This window comes from Tympanuchus pallidicinctus, unplaced genomic scaffold (genome assembly GCF_026119805.1).
Source record: "Tympanuchus pallidicinctus isolate F22 unplaced genomic scaffold, pur_lepc_1.0 scaffold24, whole genome shotgun sequence".
NCBI lineage: Eukaryota > Metazoa > Chordata > Aves > Galliformes > Phasianidae > Tympanuchus > Tympanuchus pallidicinctus.
The window spans coordinates 4,306,743-4,324,240 of record NW_026294741.1 but is presented as its reverse complement, the minus strand read 5'-3'; the positions used below and the strand labels follow the sequence as shown (position 1 = coordinate 4,324,240).

At 45.2% G+C, this 17,498-nt stretch overlaps 2 protein-coding genes across 2 annotated transcripts; one reads left to right on the top strand and one right to left on the bottom strand.

Annotated features, from left to right (window-relative positions):
• Positions 1-25: 25 nt before the first annotated feature.
• SLC46A1 (solute carrier family 46 member 1) lies at positions 26-4,672 on the bottom strand. Its single transcript, XM_052689207.1, has 5 exons — positions 4,406-4,672; positions 3,471-4,323; positions 3,107-3,190; positions 2,101-2,257; positions 26-1,451 (listed from the first exon to the last, which is right to left on the bottom strand). The coding sequence occupies exons 1-5, from the start codon at positions 4,655-4,657 to the stop codon at positions 1,376-1,378; spliced, it is 1,422 nt and encodes a 473-aa protein (XP_052545167.1). The 5' UTR covers positions 4,658-4,672; the 3' UTR covers positions 26-1,375.
• An 18-nt stretch (positions 4,673-4,690) lies between these two features.
• On the top strand, positions 4,691-17,268 carry SLC13A2 (solute carrier family 13 member 2). The gene is made up of 12 exons (XM_052689206.1): positions 4,691-6,580; positions 9,008-9,136; positions 9,449-9,585; positions 10,232-10,458; positions 11,125-11,305; positions 11,516-11,638; positions 12,524-12,745; positions 13,090-13,175; positions 13,807-13,928; positions 14,398-14,559; positions 15,488-15,625; positions 16,383-17,268. Exons 1-12 carry the CDS (start codon positions 6,479-6,481, stop codon positions 16,506-16,508), a joined length of 1,755 nt encoding a protein of 584 aa, XP_052545166.1. The 5' UTR covers positions 4,691-6,478; the 3' UTR covers positions 16,509-17,268.
• Positions 17,269-17,498: the final 230 nt, after the last annotated feature.

Here is a 17,498-nt window from a genome sequence, read left to right as displayed (position 1 = left end):
AAGAGAGCAATCTTTTGAAGAGCCATAAAAGAAAATGGGGGTTTTATTCACTCTGAAAGTAATCTGACCACTAAGCAATTGCACATTATTGCAGACATCAGAACTCTGTGTTCAACGCAGTGTACACAGAACCGGTGGTTTATGGCAGCGTGAATAGGATTGAAGCAATATAGTTAATGCTTTGAAAAGAACAATTACAAATACCACGAATGCGGAGGTTTGCTTGTTGCCATCAACATGTCCTGAGAAGGGCAGACGTGAAGCCACTGGCAAAAAATCATGGGTGCCCCTTACACAAAAGAATTTTTACTTCCAAAGACATTTATACTGTTCCCTTAGCAGCTCAACCCAACACACCACGGGCTGATGAGGAAGGACTGCTTCTGGCTCTGCCATTTGATTTCACAATCACAGAATCACAGGACCATTCAGGTTGGAAAAGTGCTCTCAGATCCCCAACCCATCCTTCCACATTGACCCATTCCTCAGTGCCACATCTCCACAGCACCCAAACCACCTCCCTGGGCAGCCGTGCCACTGCATCACCACTCTTGCAGAGAATAAATATTTCCTAATATCCAACCTGAGCTGGTGTGAGCTGCAGACAGACCGTTGGCACTCATAGCAACAAGCACTTCTAGCACATTTTCTTCTTAGAGCTCCACTGTGAAGCTAAAGCTATCTCAGTGAACAAGGACAGCAATAGCACTCCCATGGAAAACTACTGGCCTGCAACATTCCTATGACTTTTAATCACAACACATTGATTTGGAGCACAGGTGTTCTTAAAGCAGAACACGGTCGGGCTGCCTCACCCTGCAAGCTTTGGTCTGGGCCTCACCCACACCAACAGCTCAGCTGCTGCACACTGTGCTACTCAGAATACCAATTAAGCCAGAATTCAACTCTCTCTCATTATCCATCCCCACCCTCACTTTACAAACCAAACTCAACCCAATTCAACTCAACCCAACCCAACCCAGACCAATTAAACCCAACCAATTTCAACCCAAACAAACCCAACTCAACCCAATCCAACCCAACCAACCAAACCCAGCCAACCCAACCAAACTCAACCCAGACAAACCCAACCCAACCACTACTGGTCTCGTAAAAGGCCACTGACTGCTTTTACTCTTGATTGGCTTTTGAGTAGTCCCTTGGGTTCTCTGTAATGAGCAAGCAGACATTCACATCTGCACGTCAACTTTTCCCTGGCTCTCAGAGCCATGACTTCCAACTTTTGGGCATTTAAAAATCAGTGAGGACAACCAAGGTGTCCCTCAGACACTGATCTGCTCTGCAAGTGAAGAACAAACAGCAGTCCATGGACAGACACTGCCAGAATGGCCAATTCTCATTGCTAAGCTGCTACTCAGCCATCTGCAGGAGACAAGGAAGCATCTGAGAAGTGGCTGTACTGAAGGCTGGAGTCCTGGATTTCTATCCACCTAAGCAAGAAAGAAATAAAGAACAGTCAGCGCTGTGAAGGCACACTGAGACTTTGCTGAATGAAGTCAGCTTTAAAGTTTCAAAGGAACAGAACAAAATGATCCTGCCAGGAGCTGTTGCACTTCTACCACAAACCTCAATGTATTTTCTCTTCCAGGGCATTCAATTCTTATCATGACAAAACTTTCACTTTAGCAGAGAAACAATTGAACAGAGACTCCTATGAGAACTCCATCTCTTCCATAAAGGAAGATGTGCAAACTCAACTGCAGATTTTGGATTCTGTTCTAAGAGTGGAATGAGACTTGGAAGGTCTCTGAGCATGGACCACCACAGTTCTCAGGCTGTAGGTTTATCGCAAGGACTTATGACAGAAGAAAAGGGGGTGGAAATTAGAGACATGGTTAGTGGGCATGGTGGTGATGGATTGGTGACTGGACCTGGTGATCTTAGAGGTCTTTCCCAACCTCAATACGGTCTGTTATTCTGTGAAATGAACCTGCATCTCTGCTGATGGGGGCACCGAACCCTTTCCCATATGCATAACTGAAAACAAGCCTTGCTGAGCACTTATCCTAAGACTAAATAATCATTCTTATATTACACTCCACGATTTCTATGACAGTTTAGAAATCCGAAGTAAGTTACCCCATGATGGCTGCTGGAATAAGGAGAATGATGGCTCCAAAAAGAAAGGGGAATCCCCTCATGAAGTGCAAGGTGGAAGGGTAGAGGGAGTTGAACACCCCTGTAGCCACAAGTGAGCACAGCCCTTCCACACAGGCAACAGAGGCAAAGAGTGCACCTGCAAAAGAGACAAGATGTGAATGGTGAGAGAGCCATATAGCAACACCAACACTGAGATTTCCAGGCATGGTACCACTGGAGCTGACCAGGGATGTTATCTATCAGCTGGATTACCAATGCTTCAGAAAGGGTTATATAAATCTGTTTACTGCCAGGCATATCTTATCGCTTGTTAAACATTAAGTGCAGCAGAGGGCTGCAATTTATAGGCTTAGCATCATAAATATCATGTGTATACCACCTTCATTCTTCAATAATGCAAGAAATCCAATTTTGCCAAGTCGCCCTCTGGTCTATCCCACCTCACTTCCCCCCTCCCTGCCTGCAGAAGCACTTCCATGCAGTGTGTAACACCGAGTGTAAGCTTTTCTCATGGATTCCTGGACGAAAGGCAAACACATCTTCCTCAGGATTATCCATGATCTTTCACCATGGTCAATGATACAACCCTCTAACAACGCTAAGTTTCTTCCCACTGTTACTGATCTACAGAGAAAAGTCACAGCCAGGGAAATCACTAATATCCGCTTGTTATATAATCCGTTTAACTCTTGCTTCTCAGACCCTTTGAAACGAACTGATGAGTGGACGACCTGTTCCTGAACATGAACGCAATGTTTTCCATCTTGCCTTCTATTTTTTGTCCTCATCTTGAAAATGCAGTGAGCCTAAATGGATAAATATTGACAACTTCGAGCATCACCCTAGCTTTGAAGGTGAATGCATGGGCACAGGAGTCCAAAGGAGTTAGGGAAGGACTAACCTACCAAAGCAGTTTGGTTTCAATGTCCCACCAAGACAAGTGCTTTGGGACACGGCTTAAGTGCACTTAAGGCCAACTCCTTACCCTGCTCCGTCTCACTGACCAGCTTGGAGAGCTTGGCTCTGATAACTGGAGTAGCTGCCATGGACAGGAACATAATCCCATAACCTGTAAGCAAGATATGGTACATTAGGGAAAGCTCAGCCGAAGATGTGTTGAATTAAACTCATAGAATCATAGATTAAAGTTGGAAAAGATCTCCAAGACCACAGAGTTGAATCATCAACCCATCCCTATCATGCATGCTAAGCTGTGTTGGTCAGTTGGACTCAAGGATCCATACGGATCCCTTCCAGCTTGGGATATCCCATGACTCCGTGATTCTATGATCAACTGGCATTTCCAAGCTACGCCCCCAAGATGCGAGGACTTAAGAGCTCTGCATCACCTGTAAACATCAGTGGTGTTGTAGTAGCAAGAGAAATCACCACCAGCCCAGCAATATTGGAGATGAGTCCTATCTCTGCCACCCAGGTGTCCTCCAGGCAGAGCTGCAGCAGCCGCAGCCCCCCCAGGCTGCTCAGGTACGCCAGGTAGCTGGCAGCTGAGCCGAACCCAATGAGATCTGAGGCCCAGCAGAGTGGGGAGCCAAGTTCATACAAAACATAGAGGTCTTTGGTTCCGAAATGGACAGTGACAAGAAGAAAGAAAGCCAAGGAGTAGAGGGCAAGCTTCCTCCTGGAGCTCAGGTTTTCCGGGGCCGTGTACAGCTTGTAGACAGCCTTGTAGTGTTGGAGAGTCAACAGCTTGGCCGCTCTCCGCTGCTTCACCGTTTCCTGCAGACACAGAGCGGCATAGAGGGCAGCAGCGAGGCTGGCGGCGAGCACCAGCCAGAAGGGGTTGATGTAACCCTCAGCTTTACGCCACTGGCCACCACCAAGGCTGGCCACCATGCCCGCCACGCCAAGGCAAGCCTCGAGGATGGCCACGCGGAAGGTGCGGGCGCGCTGGTCGCTGCTATCGGCTACGGAGGCGAAGCAGCCGGCCAGGATCAGGTTGTAATCCCCCAGGAGACCGCTGACCACGCGCCCTAGGAGCAGGTAGGCGACGTGCAGCCGCAGGTACATGACGAGGAGGTACACGGCCGCCTGCATCGCCATGCCCACCGCCGGCAGTACCAGCACCGGCCGCCGGCCCGCGCTGTCGCTCCACGGCCCGAAGAGAGTCACCGAGAACAGCCCGACGAAGAAACCCCCCAGATTGATGTAGAGGTTCCAATGGGCGACCGACGCTTCCACCTCCTGAAAGAAAAACGCACGGTGACAGCGGGGCGGGCACGGCCATCCCAACAGCTCCCCGCCGCCCTCCCCCAGCGCTCCCCACCTCCCGCAGCGGCTCGACGGCTCCGCTGCCGTTCCCGCAGCCGTCGGGGCTGCTGCCATTGGGGCCCACGTAGCCGCGTTCGGCCCCCAGCCGATCCCATAGGTACTGGGTGGCCAGCGGGCCCTGCAAACCGAGAGCCAGCGTGGCGAGGAAGAGCAGAGGCTCCACGGAGAGAGCGGGGAGGCAGCGGCGGGCGGGGGGCGGTGGTGCGGGAGGGGTAGCGGCGGTGAGGGGCTCCGACGGGGCGGCCATGGCTGCGGAGGAACGGGCGGAGAGATCGACAGAGCGGCCCCACCTCCGGCTCCGCCCCACAGATGGGAGTGGGGAGGATCCGAGGGAAGCGCTGCTTTTGCGGGCTTTCGTCTTTCGTGCGTGTTTTTGCGTTGCTGGGGGTCCCTGCTTGGGGGTTTCTGAGCAGTGATTAAAGATATTTCGAGTCCCAGCTTGATGTGCTGATCTTCGAGCTGTAGTCTGCCATTTAGACGCAGAAGAACCTGGGAAAATACGTTAGAACGTGGGAAATTGGGTAGTTAGCAACGTGTAATCAGCTTGATTAGTTTTATAGGATCACAGAGTGGTTGGAGTTGGAAGGGACCTCCAAGGGCCGACTGGTCCCACTGCCTGCAATGCACAGGGACACCCACAGCTCCATCAGTGCTCAGAGCCTTTCTGCCTGACCCCGGATACTGCAAGGATGGGCACCACCACCTCACTGGGCAATATGTGCCAATGCCTCACCGCCCTTATACTAAACAACCTTTTCCTTTTATCCAATCTGAATCAGGGTTTGGTGCCTCAAAGACCAGATCTGTCAACAAAGAACAAGTGCTTTAAATTAACACTTTAAAAACACAATTCAGAGTATGAGATTAACCCATTTACATAAACTGGGGTAATCCCAAGTTAATGTAAACTGACATCACTCCAGCACCACTGAGGGAGTGTTAACCACAGCATCACAGAACCATTCAGGTTGGAAAAGACCTCTCAGATCTCCAAGTCCAACCCCAGCCCACCTCCACCATGCCCACCTCCCTCTCAAACACTTCCAGGGATGGGGATCCCAGCACTCCCCAGGCAGATGTGCCAAAGCATCACCACTCTTTGGAAAAGAAGTTTTTCCTAATACCCACCAGAAGCTTTTGGTGGAACTACCATCAGGTGACCCGTGGTCTTTGCTTCTCTTCTCTCTCTGCTTGACCAAGCCATAAACAGAGCTGCGCCATTTAAACCAAAGAAATGGAAACATCACCATTATCTGAAAGCTACACAGGCATGGCCTACCCAATAAAGACACCCAGGTGTCATTAGCAGGATGCTCCCTTTGGAACTAACAGCTTCCACTCAGTTCCTGTCTACTTACAGAATCAAATAATTCACTGTTGGAAGTTTTTTTTTGCAATTGGAACCAAAATTGCCACCAATTTCCCAGGTTTTCCAAATTCACTTTAAATAATAATAATAATAGCATTAATTGCCCTATGAGCTACCACAGCCGTGCCTAAAAAACCTGATAGATAGGAAAGGTGAAAAACCCATTGCCTGATGCTTGCAGTTTTTGGCACTGTAGCCAAGCCTTGCCCAATGCCTTCACACACAACAGGCCAAGTCAGAAGGAGTTATGACTTTCCCTCTTTAGCCCAGGGCATTTCGTATAACATACCGATCTGTTCTGGGGGGCCAGAACCATCACCCTTTAAACAGAGTAGAAGAAAATCGTTGTGAAGTTTCTGCTCTTTTTGTTTTTTTATGGGAGATACCTACTGAAAGGAGGCATGAGGAAAGATCAACACTTGCACAAAGCGAAGGACCTCTCAGGATGCTTCTGAAGAACGCCTTGGGCGCAAGGAGTTAATCTTCTCCCGGATTTACTGGTTATCAGAAAGGCTGTTGTAAGAAAGTTCTTGATCTGACACTCTTTTGCTGTCCCCTCCCTTCTTTGTTCTCTTCCTTCTTTCTCTGATTACATCCAAAAACAACACCCAGCTGCCAGAGGTCAATGTTTAATGCTGCTCTGTGTTTATATAGTCCCCGGGAGCAGCGCTGGGCCCTTCAGCACTGGGCAGCTCCACCATGGCTCCCTGCTGGCAGCTGCTTCTTGCCTTCAGGAAATACCTGGTCATCATCCTGGTGCCCCTTCTCTTCCTACCACTGCCTCTGGCTGTTCCTAGCAAGGTAAGGACCTTTCACGCTGTATTTGAGAGCAAATCTGTCCTTAGAGACGATCCTTGGAAGAGAACGTGCAAATTCTTACAGGCTCTTCATAAAATCACAGCATAACCAGAGCTGGAAGGGACCCATGAATCTAATCTACCTTCTAAGGATCGATCCCAAACTGCTTTCTGATCTAACATTACCCCATTCACGTCCCCTTTCAGAGTTGGGTATTTTTTTTCTCATCATTGCTGCCAGGTAAAAGAGTCACCTCTCACACTCACATAAGGAACTCTGTTACATCGGGGAAAAAAATGCAACGTGTTTCACTCTTCCTATCATTATTTCCATAATAAACTTCCCAAAAAAAAAAAAGAAAAAAAGATTTAAAATTTTGAAATGTCACATTTCGAATGACAGAATGCTGAACATTCCTTCTGAAGAAGTAAGCTGTGAAAGCCTGTAGCAGTAGGGCAGGTATTTCTGAGCCATTGATCACCCGGACGCAGCACTGAGCGCAGGCAGAGTGCCAGCAGTTGGATTAATCTTCACTCTCATTTCTCCTGCTCTCCTCATGCAGACAGAGCTAACCTCTGCTCTTCAGGTCTCTCATTCCACTCCTAATCCCTTCTCCCATCACTACTGCTCTTCGAATGCCAAGTCCTACCTCCTCCCTTTGATCCCCGCTGATCCTCAGCTTCTGGTCTCCTTCCCAGTTCTTCTCCCTTCTTCACTCTGTCTTTTTTTTTGCAGCCCCTTCTTCCTCACTGCTCTTATTTTTTTTCCCTTTTGAACTCATTCTTTTTCATCAGACCAGTGAGTCAGAGAGTTTCTGAAGCTTGGGCCAGGGGTTTGCAAGCGCGAACAATGGAGTGGCTCTGGTGGGAGGAGAAATGCAGTAACTGATCAGGCATGTCCTCCCCTTCCCTTGCTATGCAAATAAAACAGCTTAAACTGTCACTTAAAAGCTTACTAAAACGACAAACAGAAAATAACAGACAAATTTTTTTTTTTTTTTTTTGCTAATTAACTTTCTGTAGGCCAAAGTTAAAATAAGTTAAAAGAGATTTGGATCATAAACTTTCTGAAGTATCCAGAAGTGGGAGCGTTGTTTTTCATCTCTTCCTGAGGTTGCTGTTACCAGACCATAAGCCCTTGGTTTTGTCCATCAGCGTTTCCAATTGGTGCCATCCATGGGTGCACCTTCATAACAATAAAATAAGGGAGAAAAGGGACCATCAAAGTGGGAAACTGTCTTCAGAGCTTGACAGAACCAATAGTTAAGGTTACTGCCACTCTCATTCAAGATAAGGCTTAGAAGGCCTTAAATCTCTTCAGGATTCTCTGGCAGTATTACTCTTCCATCCCTGGTAATGTGCCACCAAGATCGCTTCCCTCCATCCATTAAACCTTCCTTGGTTTAAACCTCTACTCAAGCCATCACCTTTTCAATCTCCTTTTCCTAATTCTTTAGTCAATAAACATTGGTACGCTTTCATTCATTCTCTCCATTCTGTGTATTTTGAATGGACATTCTCAATCCAAGACCACGCAACAACTTTTTCCTCCCAAATCCTCTGCTCTGACTGCTGCTGGCACCTCTTATTTTGCCAGCTCCAAATTAAAGAAGACCCTGTATCCTGCACTGTCACTTTCCCGTGGTTTTTTTTTCCAGCAGCCTAGCAGTATGCCATGTTGTGAGATGGCATTTTGAATCCTTCTGGTGCCCAAGGCTGAGTTAAATAGTCTTATATAAAATTTAGAGTGGTTGTCTGCAGCAAAACCATGTCTGTTTCCTTGGGGGAAAAAAAACCAGAAAGATAATGTGAAACATGAGATTGTACTTTCTTCAAAGAAATAACTCAGAGTCAATGGAAGATGAAACTGACCCATGACCAGTTTGTCAGCATTTCAAAGTCTGTACTGAGCTAAAAATCTGATTTTAAAGAATAGATAACAGTATTTCCAGTACAAAGAACACAGGCTGCTGAACCTACCAGAGGTTCACCAGGGCCACATCCTAAATTATGCAGAGGAAAAAGTGGGGAAACCTTGACTAGATTGAAGATTACTTCTGCGAATCAAAGACAAATAAAATAAAATAAAAAACAACAAAAAAGAGAGAGAAAATACCAGCATCAGCAAAACCAAGACATCTGTGCAGGGACTGCCAATCCCTTATCTTATCATAAAAGGTTCAAAGTCATCCATTTCTTGTCTTCTCCCATCAAAGGTCCCAATCTCTCCCTATAGTTGTGACAAGGTCGTTGAGTACTTTGTCACTGGGTTAAGATCTGCAGTTAGGGGGACAGATGGGAGGAAAAGACAGCAAACAACCTTTTCCCAAATCCCTTTATCAGGCAATGCGTATAACAACGGGCTGTTGCCTTCTCAGAGCATAAGTGAGGTGTAGAACCCATTCTGACTGCCTGCACTCCCTTCTTTCAGGAGGCCCAATGTGGGTATGTTATCATCCTGATGGCACTGCTGTGGTGCACGGAAGCTTTGCCGTTGGCTGTCACAGCCCTCCTTCCCGTCCTGCTCTTCCCAATGATGAACATCATGGATTCGACAGCAGTAAGAGACTGGGGTCTCGTCTGATGTTGGTTTCTAATGGCCATCTCTTATTTGGGTGGGATTTCCAGAGTGCAGATCGAAGAGGAAAGCACTGCACCAATGTTATGCAGAAAATGTACTCTGTTTATGGGATAGAGCCTGCTTGTGCCCACAGTGGAGCTGCTAATCTGAAATTGAAGCAGATTCATTAATCAGATGCAACCTATAGTTAGCATACTAATGACTTTGGGACAAGGTTCCCCCTGAGAAAACACCTTCTTTCTATCTAATGGTTTCTTATCACTGTTCTCTCCCCCTTGCTCCTTATTGTAGGTCTGCAGGGAGTATCTGAAGGACAGCAATATGCTTTTTATTGGGGGACTGCTGATGGCCATTGCTATTGAGAACTGGAACCTACACAAGCGCGTTGCTCTGCGGGTCTTGCTCATCACTGGTGTCAGACCAGCCCTGTGAGTAACAGCCACAAAAACGATGTGGGATAGAAGATTTCGTGGCATTGCTTCCTGTCAGCGCTGCCTGAAATCAATTCTGAAGTCAGGGGTGCTACTGGGCTTGGGCAGGAGCACAGCTTTTGACAGTCAGGAGTCTTTGGCTGAAATATAGAAGATATCGACTCTATAAATGCTATATTGATTACAAGAAGAGAAAATGGGGGGATGCTTGTTTTGGAAAGAATAACTGTTTGCCAGACTGCTTTAAGCCACGCAGAGGCCACGTTACCCTATTTAATTTGTCCCAGATCATAAGAAGAGGGAATACAGAAGGAAATTACAAAGCAATAGAATGAAAATGCATATAAGATAAAACCCATTTCATCTGATGTATAATCTACATCTCATCTAAAGAGTAATTTTGAGACAAATAACAGAGTAATGCTGCAGCAAGGATTAGAATTTTATATGAGTAAGAAGAGACTCTTAAATGATAGAGGTAGGATAAATCTACAAAAAAGAAAAAAAAAGATCATTTTCCTTATTGTTTAAACTGATTGCTGGGCATTTTCCAAACCTTGCATTTGTAAACAGAGCTTTGTAACAGAAAAGGGCATGGAAGCCTTGAGTTCTGACCCAGCTTCTTCAAACCTGTTTGTTTCAGCCTTCTGATGGGCTTCATGCTCGTGACTGCATTCCTGTCCATGTGGATCAGCAACACAGCCACCACTGCCATGATGGTGCCCATAGCACAGGCGGTTCTGGATCAGTTGCACCAGACAGGAATGGGATCTGAGGCACCCAACCAAGTGCTTGAGAATGACAACAAGGCCTTTGAACTGCAGGAAGAGCCAACAAAATCAAACAGCTTCAAAGAAACGGAGGAAAAAGGTGAATGGGCTCTGGGCATTTTTCTCTTTGGCATAGGGTGTCCTGATGCCTTTTCACTGGCACAGTCGTTGCTCCTAAATTCTGAAAAGGAATTTACCTAAAGCATCCTGACTGTTCTTGCAGCAGTCGTGAGGCTCTTCCATGAATCAAAGGCACAGTAAGTTCTATTGACTTGGATGAAGGTCAATAGCTCAATAAAACAACACGTATAAGCACTGCTTTAGCTGAAGACCTCACATCAGGTTTGATATTTCCTCATATATTATGTTAGCTCCACTGTAATCTGCTGTGTAACTCGTCAGACAGCAGTCCATCTGCGGGACAGATTCTGGCCTATTTCCTGCCTGAAAGTTAGAGATTAAAATGATCTTTCTAATCCAAAGAATGATCTCTCTAATCCAAAGATATATAATCACACAACAATGTCTCTTCAGACTTCATCACATCAACTTCTCCTGAAAAATGGTTATTTTCACCGACAACCAGTAAAAATTGACAGAATGTCAAAGATTTAACAATGCCAGCCTCTTAAAACAAGGAAATTTGGCTCCTTCAGCTCTGAGTCTGTTGTGTTTTAGCCTTCAATTACAGAATTTTACAGACAGAAGATCTTTTCCTACCCAATGTAGCTTCTCTAACCCCCCTCATTCCTATCTTGGGACCTAGGCAATAACCATGTCCTGGCAGTTGAGGAAGGCAAAGAGAAAAGTGAACACCCTATAGACGAGAAGCACAAGAAACTCTGCAAGGGAATGTCTCTCTCAATTTGTTACGCAGCCAGTATTGGAGGGATTGCAACTCTGACTGGGACAACACCAAATCTGGTGCTGAAGGGACAAGTTGATGAGTAAGTCTGGTTGGATTTGGAATACACATCCATTAAGATGCATCTTTCTGCTCCAGCTGACTTCTAGTTCATACACAGAAGGAAAATATCAGTTTGCTAACTGCAGGGAAGTTGGCTTCTCTTCCTTGGGGAGCCTCAAAACACCTCCTGTTTTTGAATACAGAAGAGACTGCAGAGTTTGGGATGCTGACAGCCCTCTACATTTTGCAGGATCTTTCCCAACAATGACAACGTCATCAACTTTGCCTCTTGGTTCTCTTTTGCTTTTCCCACCATGGTTCTGTTGCTGGTTTTGGCCTGGATTTGGCTGCAAATTCTGTACTTGGGCTTCAAGTAAGTACCCTTCTCATACTAGAGCACAGAGCACAGGTCTGTTATTAAGTACTCATTACATACCGTACCACGAGTGATTCTTCCACTGATAAGCCTATGCTTGATGTTTACACACCAAGTAGAGAAGCATTCAGATACAACAGAGACCAGCAGCACTGCACACTGAGTATCTGTTGAAATACTGCAATTTTTTTTTCCAATAACCTGATGAAATCCCAGCAAAGTACACTCCATAGCTGGAAACAAGGAGCTCCATCTGCACACAACCTGTTCTGCTGCATTGCTTTCATGTCCTAGAAGATTGCTGTGCTTCAAACCAGGAAATTGATTTCTGCATAGAGCTGGTAAATTCCCTCCTGACGAAAGTCGTGCAGAGCTGCAGGATTAGCATTGTGTCAACACCCCATGCAAACAGCTTTCATTGCCAATGTGACACTTGGACCACCACTTTGGCATTAACCTCTTTCAAATGGAAAGAGCTTTCTCAATACCTGAAATGCTGTCTCATTCCTCAAGGTCCTATTTGTAAGTCCTCCTTTTCTGTAATTTTAAAAACCTCGGCTGCTGTTTGCTTCCCAGTGATCACACAGTGCCAGTCACACTGTTCTGGTCATTATTACCCTGTGTGTATCACACTCTGACAATGAGGTTTTAGGGACAGGAAAGTTTTTGGGTTTTTTTTTAATCTTGGCAGCACAGAATACAACACAGTTATCATCTACATCTGTGGCTGCTGATGTCACAACATTATATATATAATTTCTATTAACACACACACACATATATATATATAACACAATGTGTCTGAGTTACAGAGTCCAGATTCTCAACTCTTAAGACATCTGGCAAATTTCTTTGATATTTCTTGCCCTTTTTTTTTTCTAGTTTTCAGAAGAATTTTGGTTGTGTGAGAGATCCCTCCGCAAAGACCAAAGAGAAACAGGCCTATCAAATTATCAAGGACGAGAACAAGAAATTGGGTTCCATGAAATTTGCAGAGATTGCAGTCCTGGTCCTCTTCATCCTGCTGGTACTGCTCTGGTTTACAAGAGACCCTGGTTTCATACCTGGCTGGGCAACAGTTCTCTTCAACAAAAATGATACGAGGTACCATCACCTCTCCTCCTTGCTCTGAGCAAAACTGTATCAGGAAACAACTGAATTATAAAGCATAGCCTAGCTTTTCTCTTCCCAAATGATCTTTAATGAGGATTCCCTGCTTATGTATCCTGGCCTAGGCTGTGAATGAACATCTATCAGTAGCGTTATTTTGGGTAGTCCTGTGTGGCATCAGGATTTGGACTTGATGATCCTTAAGGGTCCCTTCCAATTCGGGATCTTCCACCATCATACCAAGTTTAGAAGTAAAATTTGCAATTGTTATTGCATTATTCAGTTTCTTCAGTTCCTTATGCACCTAAATTTCTAATTTTCTGACTGATCCATTGCAGCTTTGTCACTGATGCGACAGTTGCCATCTTCATTTCACTGTTGCTGTTCATCATCCCTTCCGAATTCTCTATCCAGAAGCAGACAGGTAAGCTTACTGAAGACATCAACTGCCAGAATAATTACGCTGGAAACCTTATATTTTAGATTCACTAAAGAAATTTCAAATTGCTCTTCCAGTGAAGTTTTATGCTTTAGGCATACGTCCCATGAAAAGCCCTCTCAGATCTCCAAGTCCAACCCCACCATGCCCACTGACCACGTTCCTCAGTGCCACATCCCCACGGTTCTGACACCTCCAGGGATGGGGACTTTCAATCTCCCAGTGCAGCTGTGCCACTGCAGCACCACTCTTTTGGAGAAACGTTTCCTCATATCCAACCTGAACCATCCCCAGTGCAACCTGAGGCCATTACCTCTCATCCTATCACTAATTGCTTGGGAGAAGAGGCCATTCTCTGGATACGTTGCCATTCCTCTAACCCACTCTTACTTTTCATCTACTCTACTTTGCTTTCTGAAGCAATTGCAGGTTATTCATTAATACTTTTGCACATCAAGTTTTAAAATCTCCTCACTCACTTTCGGTGACTATCCCAAAGCCACGTTGATCTTGCTGACAGAAATGTCCTCGTATTCCAGCTAAGCCTACTTCACACTGACAAGTACCTCCTTCTTGGGAGAACATAATATACAACCAATTCTTGTTGGGATTGTAGGCAGCAAGACAAAGATCCGAGCACCTCCAGCTCTCCTGAACTGGAAAGTAGTTCACGAGAAAATGCCATGGAACATCGTGCTCCTGCTGGGTGGTGGCTTTGCCTTGGCCAAAGGCAGTGAGGTAACACCCCTCTGCTTACCTGCTCTCTGTGGGTGTTTTCTCCTCTGCTTTTCACATATGCTCTCCCAGAACACAAGAGGGCACGCTGGGAGCACCAAACACACGTGGCGGTCGGACAGATTTCATCCTTAGGAGCAGTCTTATGATGAGAAGAGATGCAGCCAATGCCAACAACACGGTGCAGCACAGCAGCACAATTAACTGTGTTTCTAGAAGACTGGTGATTAAGGAAATACCCCATTACACCAAAGACTCTATTAAATGCAATTTAATCAGTGTGGCAGGCAGAAGATAACACTTCCAGGATGTGTCTCCCGCGCAGTCCCTACAGCCTCCACACACATTTCTACAGAAAGAAGTTTGTATGAGAAATTCCATAGGGTAGAACTGATGAGGGAAACATGGTTGGACTGTGATACGGGTACTTCTTCAGCCTGCTATCCTGACAAGCATTTTTCCTCTGTTACAGGAATCCGGTCTGTCCGGATGGTTGGGTACCAAACTCACTCCTCTGGAGCACATCCCTCATCCAGCCATTGCGTTCGTGTTGTGTCTCCTTATTGCTACTTTCACTGAGTGTGCCAGCAACGTGGCCACCACCACCCTCTTTCTCCCTATCCTGGCTTCAATGGTGAGTTCAGAATGCCCTCGTAAAGGCAGCTTTCAGGCAGGGGAATGCTCAGTGGTGAGAGGTGGCTGGCTGACACCGCCAAGCACTGGCTCATGTAATCAGATCAGGAGGCAAGACTTTAAATAAATACATATGTATGTGAATGCTTATAAATTCACACACACTGTGCGCTCAGCTCGACCTTCCTAAAATCATTGATGGGAAAAGTAAAAGGATTAAACTCATGGGCATAGTAGACTTTGCCTTCTGGCCTAAATAACCCCATGAGGTCATTGCCAGCTGTACTCGTTTTTTCCTATTTGTTCTGCAGAGAGCAGCAGCAGCAGCATTTGTTTCCCTATAACATTCCATTACTGTATTTCACTCCAACCACTGGCCTTCCAGAAGTCCAAAGACGATAGCATTAGTCAGGCTCTGTGACCTAATTCAGAATTTCCCCAGGAAACTCCTGTTGCAATGATAGATGCCATTCTGCAGTGTGAAATGGTGGCTCCAGATTGACACTGGAGTAAGAACCACCAAAACCTTTTTTTGCATAGGACACAGACTCCAATAATCCTTGAGATGACCCATTCACCTTCAGAGTTTCCCCCGATAATTTAGTTTTGCTCACAATCTGTTTGAAGGCCCTTTATACTCTTTCCTGCTTTTTGAGTCTAATGCAGTCGTTATTATTAATTTATACCTTAGCAGTGATTCAAAATCCACAATCAGGAACACAAAGCATTGACCACAAAACCAATTCTTGCTGCTGCTGCACAAAGATGTTGAGTAGAAGTTGCTAAAGCAGACCCAACGTATGAGTGGTTACAACATTTGTGAAAGAAACGATTTCTGGCATGGACAAACGCAATTAATATTCTGCCAAAAGGTTTCTATGCATTTCTGTGTATCAGAACCATCACCCGTGCTCTCCCTTCTTGCCTAGGCTCAATCTATCTGCCTCAATCCACTCTATGTCATGCTGCCCTGTACACTTTCGGCATCGTTGGCATTCATGCTCCCAGTGGCCACCCCCCCCAATGCCATTGTCTTCTCATACGGACATCTCAAGGTTATAGACATGGTGAGAAAAACACATTCTTGTCATCATTTTCATCACTAGTTTTGACCTCTTTCCCCCTCCCACTGCAATATTGGTTCCTCTTGAAAGAGTGTTAGAAAACTCACCCTTCTGACGACAAATGGAAAGACAAATATAAATGTCTGAATTAATTAATGGTCCCTCTATATATGTGGGGTCCAGCTTTATATACTAATAAAGCATACATTTACAGCCTTATCAAGAAGTTATTGAGCTTTAAGAAAACATTCAAGACCTCTTGAAGATGTTCCAGTGGCAGCCAGAAGTGGCAATGTGTACCTGTTCCAAAAGCCCACGTGTAGATACGATCAGGGATGTCGAGGTGTGCACTCTGTATGATCCTTCTGCAGTGACCAAGGCAAAGCCTGCACCTCTCACAAGGCTGCCCTGATGCCCGATCTCAGTATCACAAAGAAAGATGGACAAGGATGTCTTGTCTCTGGGCAACTTCTCCAATATATAACACCAGATACCAATACCAGGTCAGAGGAGAAGGTTCTACGCAGGCAGATGGAAAGGATTTCAGGACTTCTAGCTTAACAGCTCTATCCAATGGAAACCCAGTTTCCATTCTACAGACTGTATCTTGTGAACGAAACCAGTTTAAATGTAATTTGATGGAGGTCTGAAGGAGCCAAAGAGGGAAGCCAGAAAAACTAAACATAAGACAAACCTAATCAGCGTGGAAGGAAGAAGAGCATTCAGTTCAATTAATAACATTTTTGCTTTGTAATTCCAGGCCAAAGCTGGATTTGTACTCAACATCTTGGGCGTTCTGACAATAAATCTGGCCATCAACACCTGGGCTTCATCCTTGTTCAAGCTGAATACCTACCCATCTTGGGCAAACTCAACGTATTGTTAGTGACACAAGGGAACCAAGAACTGCACCTATTAGGACCATAACATGAGCAAATCCATCACTGACCCAAGCTTTGCTGAGGCAGTGGCTAAGAGACAGCTGTATTCTGTGCAAAAGGACTTGCTATCTATGGGGAAGATCAACCCATTGATAAGGTGAGGCAACCTCCTGCCTTTCAGCTGTTCCAGGTGTCTTCAGACTTTCTGCCTCTGCAGGGGAGCATTTTCTCCAAGTACTACACTGTTCTTCAGGCTCTGCATGTAAAGTCCTAAACCTGCAGTGAATGAGAAAGAACTGTGTATATATATATAATATATATAAAAGAATATATATATAAATATATATATATAAAAGAATGGAGAGAGACTCTGTGTACTGACTTCATGCCTGTGTTTGTGTATCAGCACTAATGTGAATATTCACCTACAGGCACCAGTGTATATGTTCCATATGTACATAATGTCATATACTCTGTGGGCAAGAGATAAATCACTTGCTGTCAGCCTATCCTATGACTTTGAAATGTATATATTTACAGCCTACTCTGTTTTGAACGTAGAGGATTGCTTTTATCCTGAAACATCCATCCCGTTGTTATTTAAGCAGCATTACAGTCTGCAATGTCTGGAATAAATGGCAGGAATAGAAATATTCCCCTGAGAAGGACCTTGTGTCCTAAAGTGTATATGATTAATTAAAGGCTACTGTTTTTTATGCTCATGTACAAATATCACTGTAAATATACTTGTCTTCCGTGTGTCAATGGCTTGTCTGAGCTTCCTTACGCTAAGTTAGCACAGTTGAATTTGTTATCATTAAAGTCATAATTACTACTAACAGGTTAATTTTCTTGCACTACCAACACCAAGATCTTCCTTTCCAAACCCCCAGTATAGCTCAGTGTTCAACCCCTGTTCTCTTACACCAACTTTCAGCAGTAGCACACAGGTTCCCAGTGACCAAACTGACAAAGACAGTGGATTTTTTTGATGC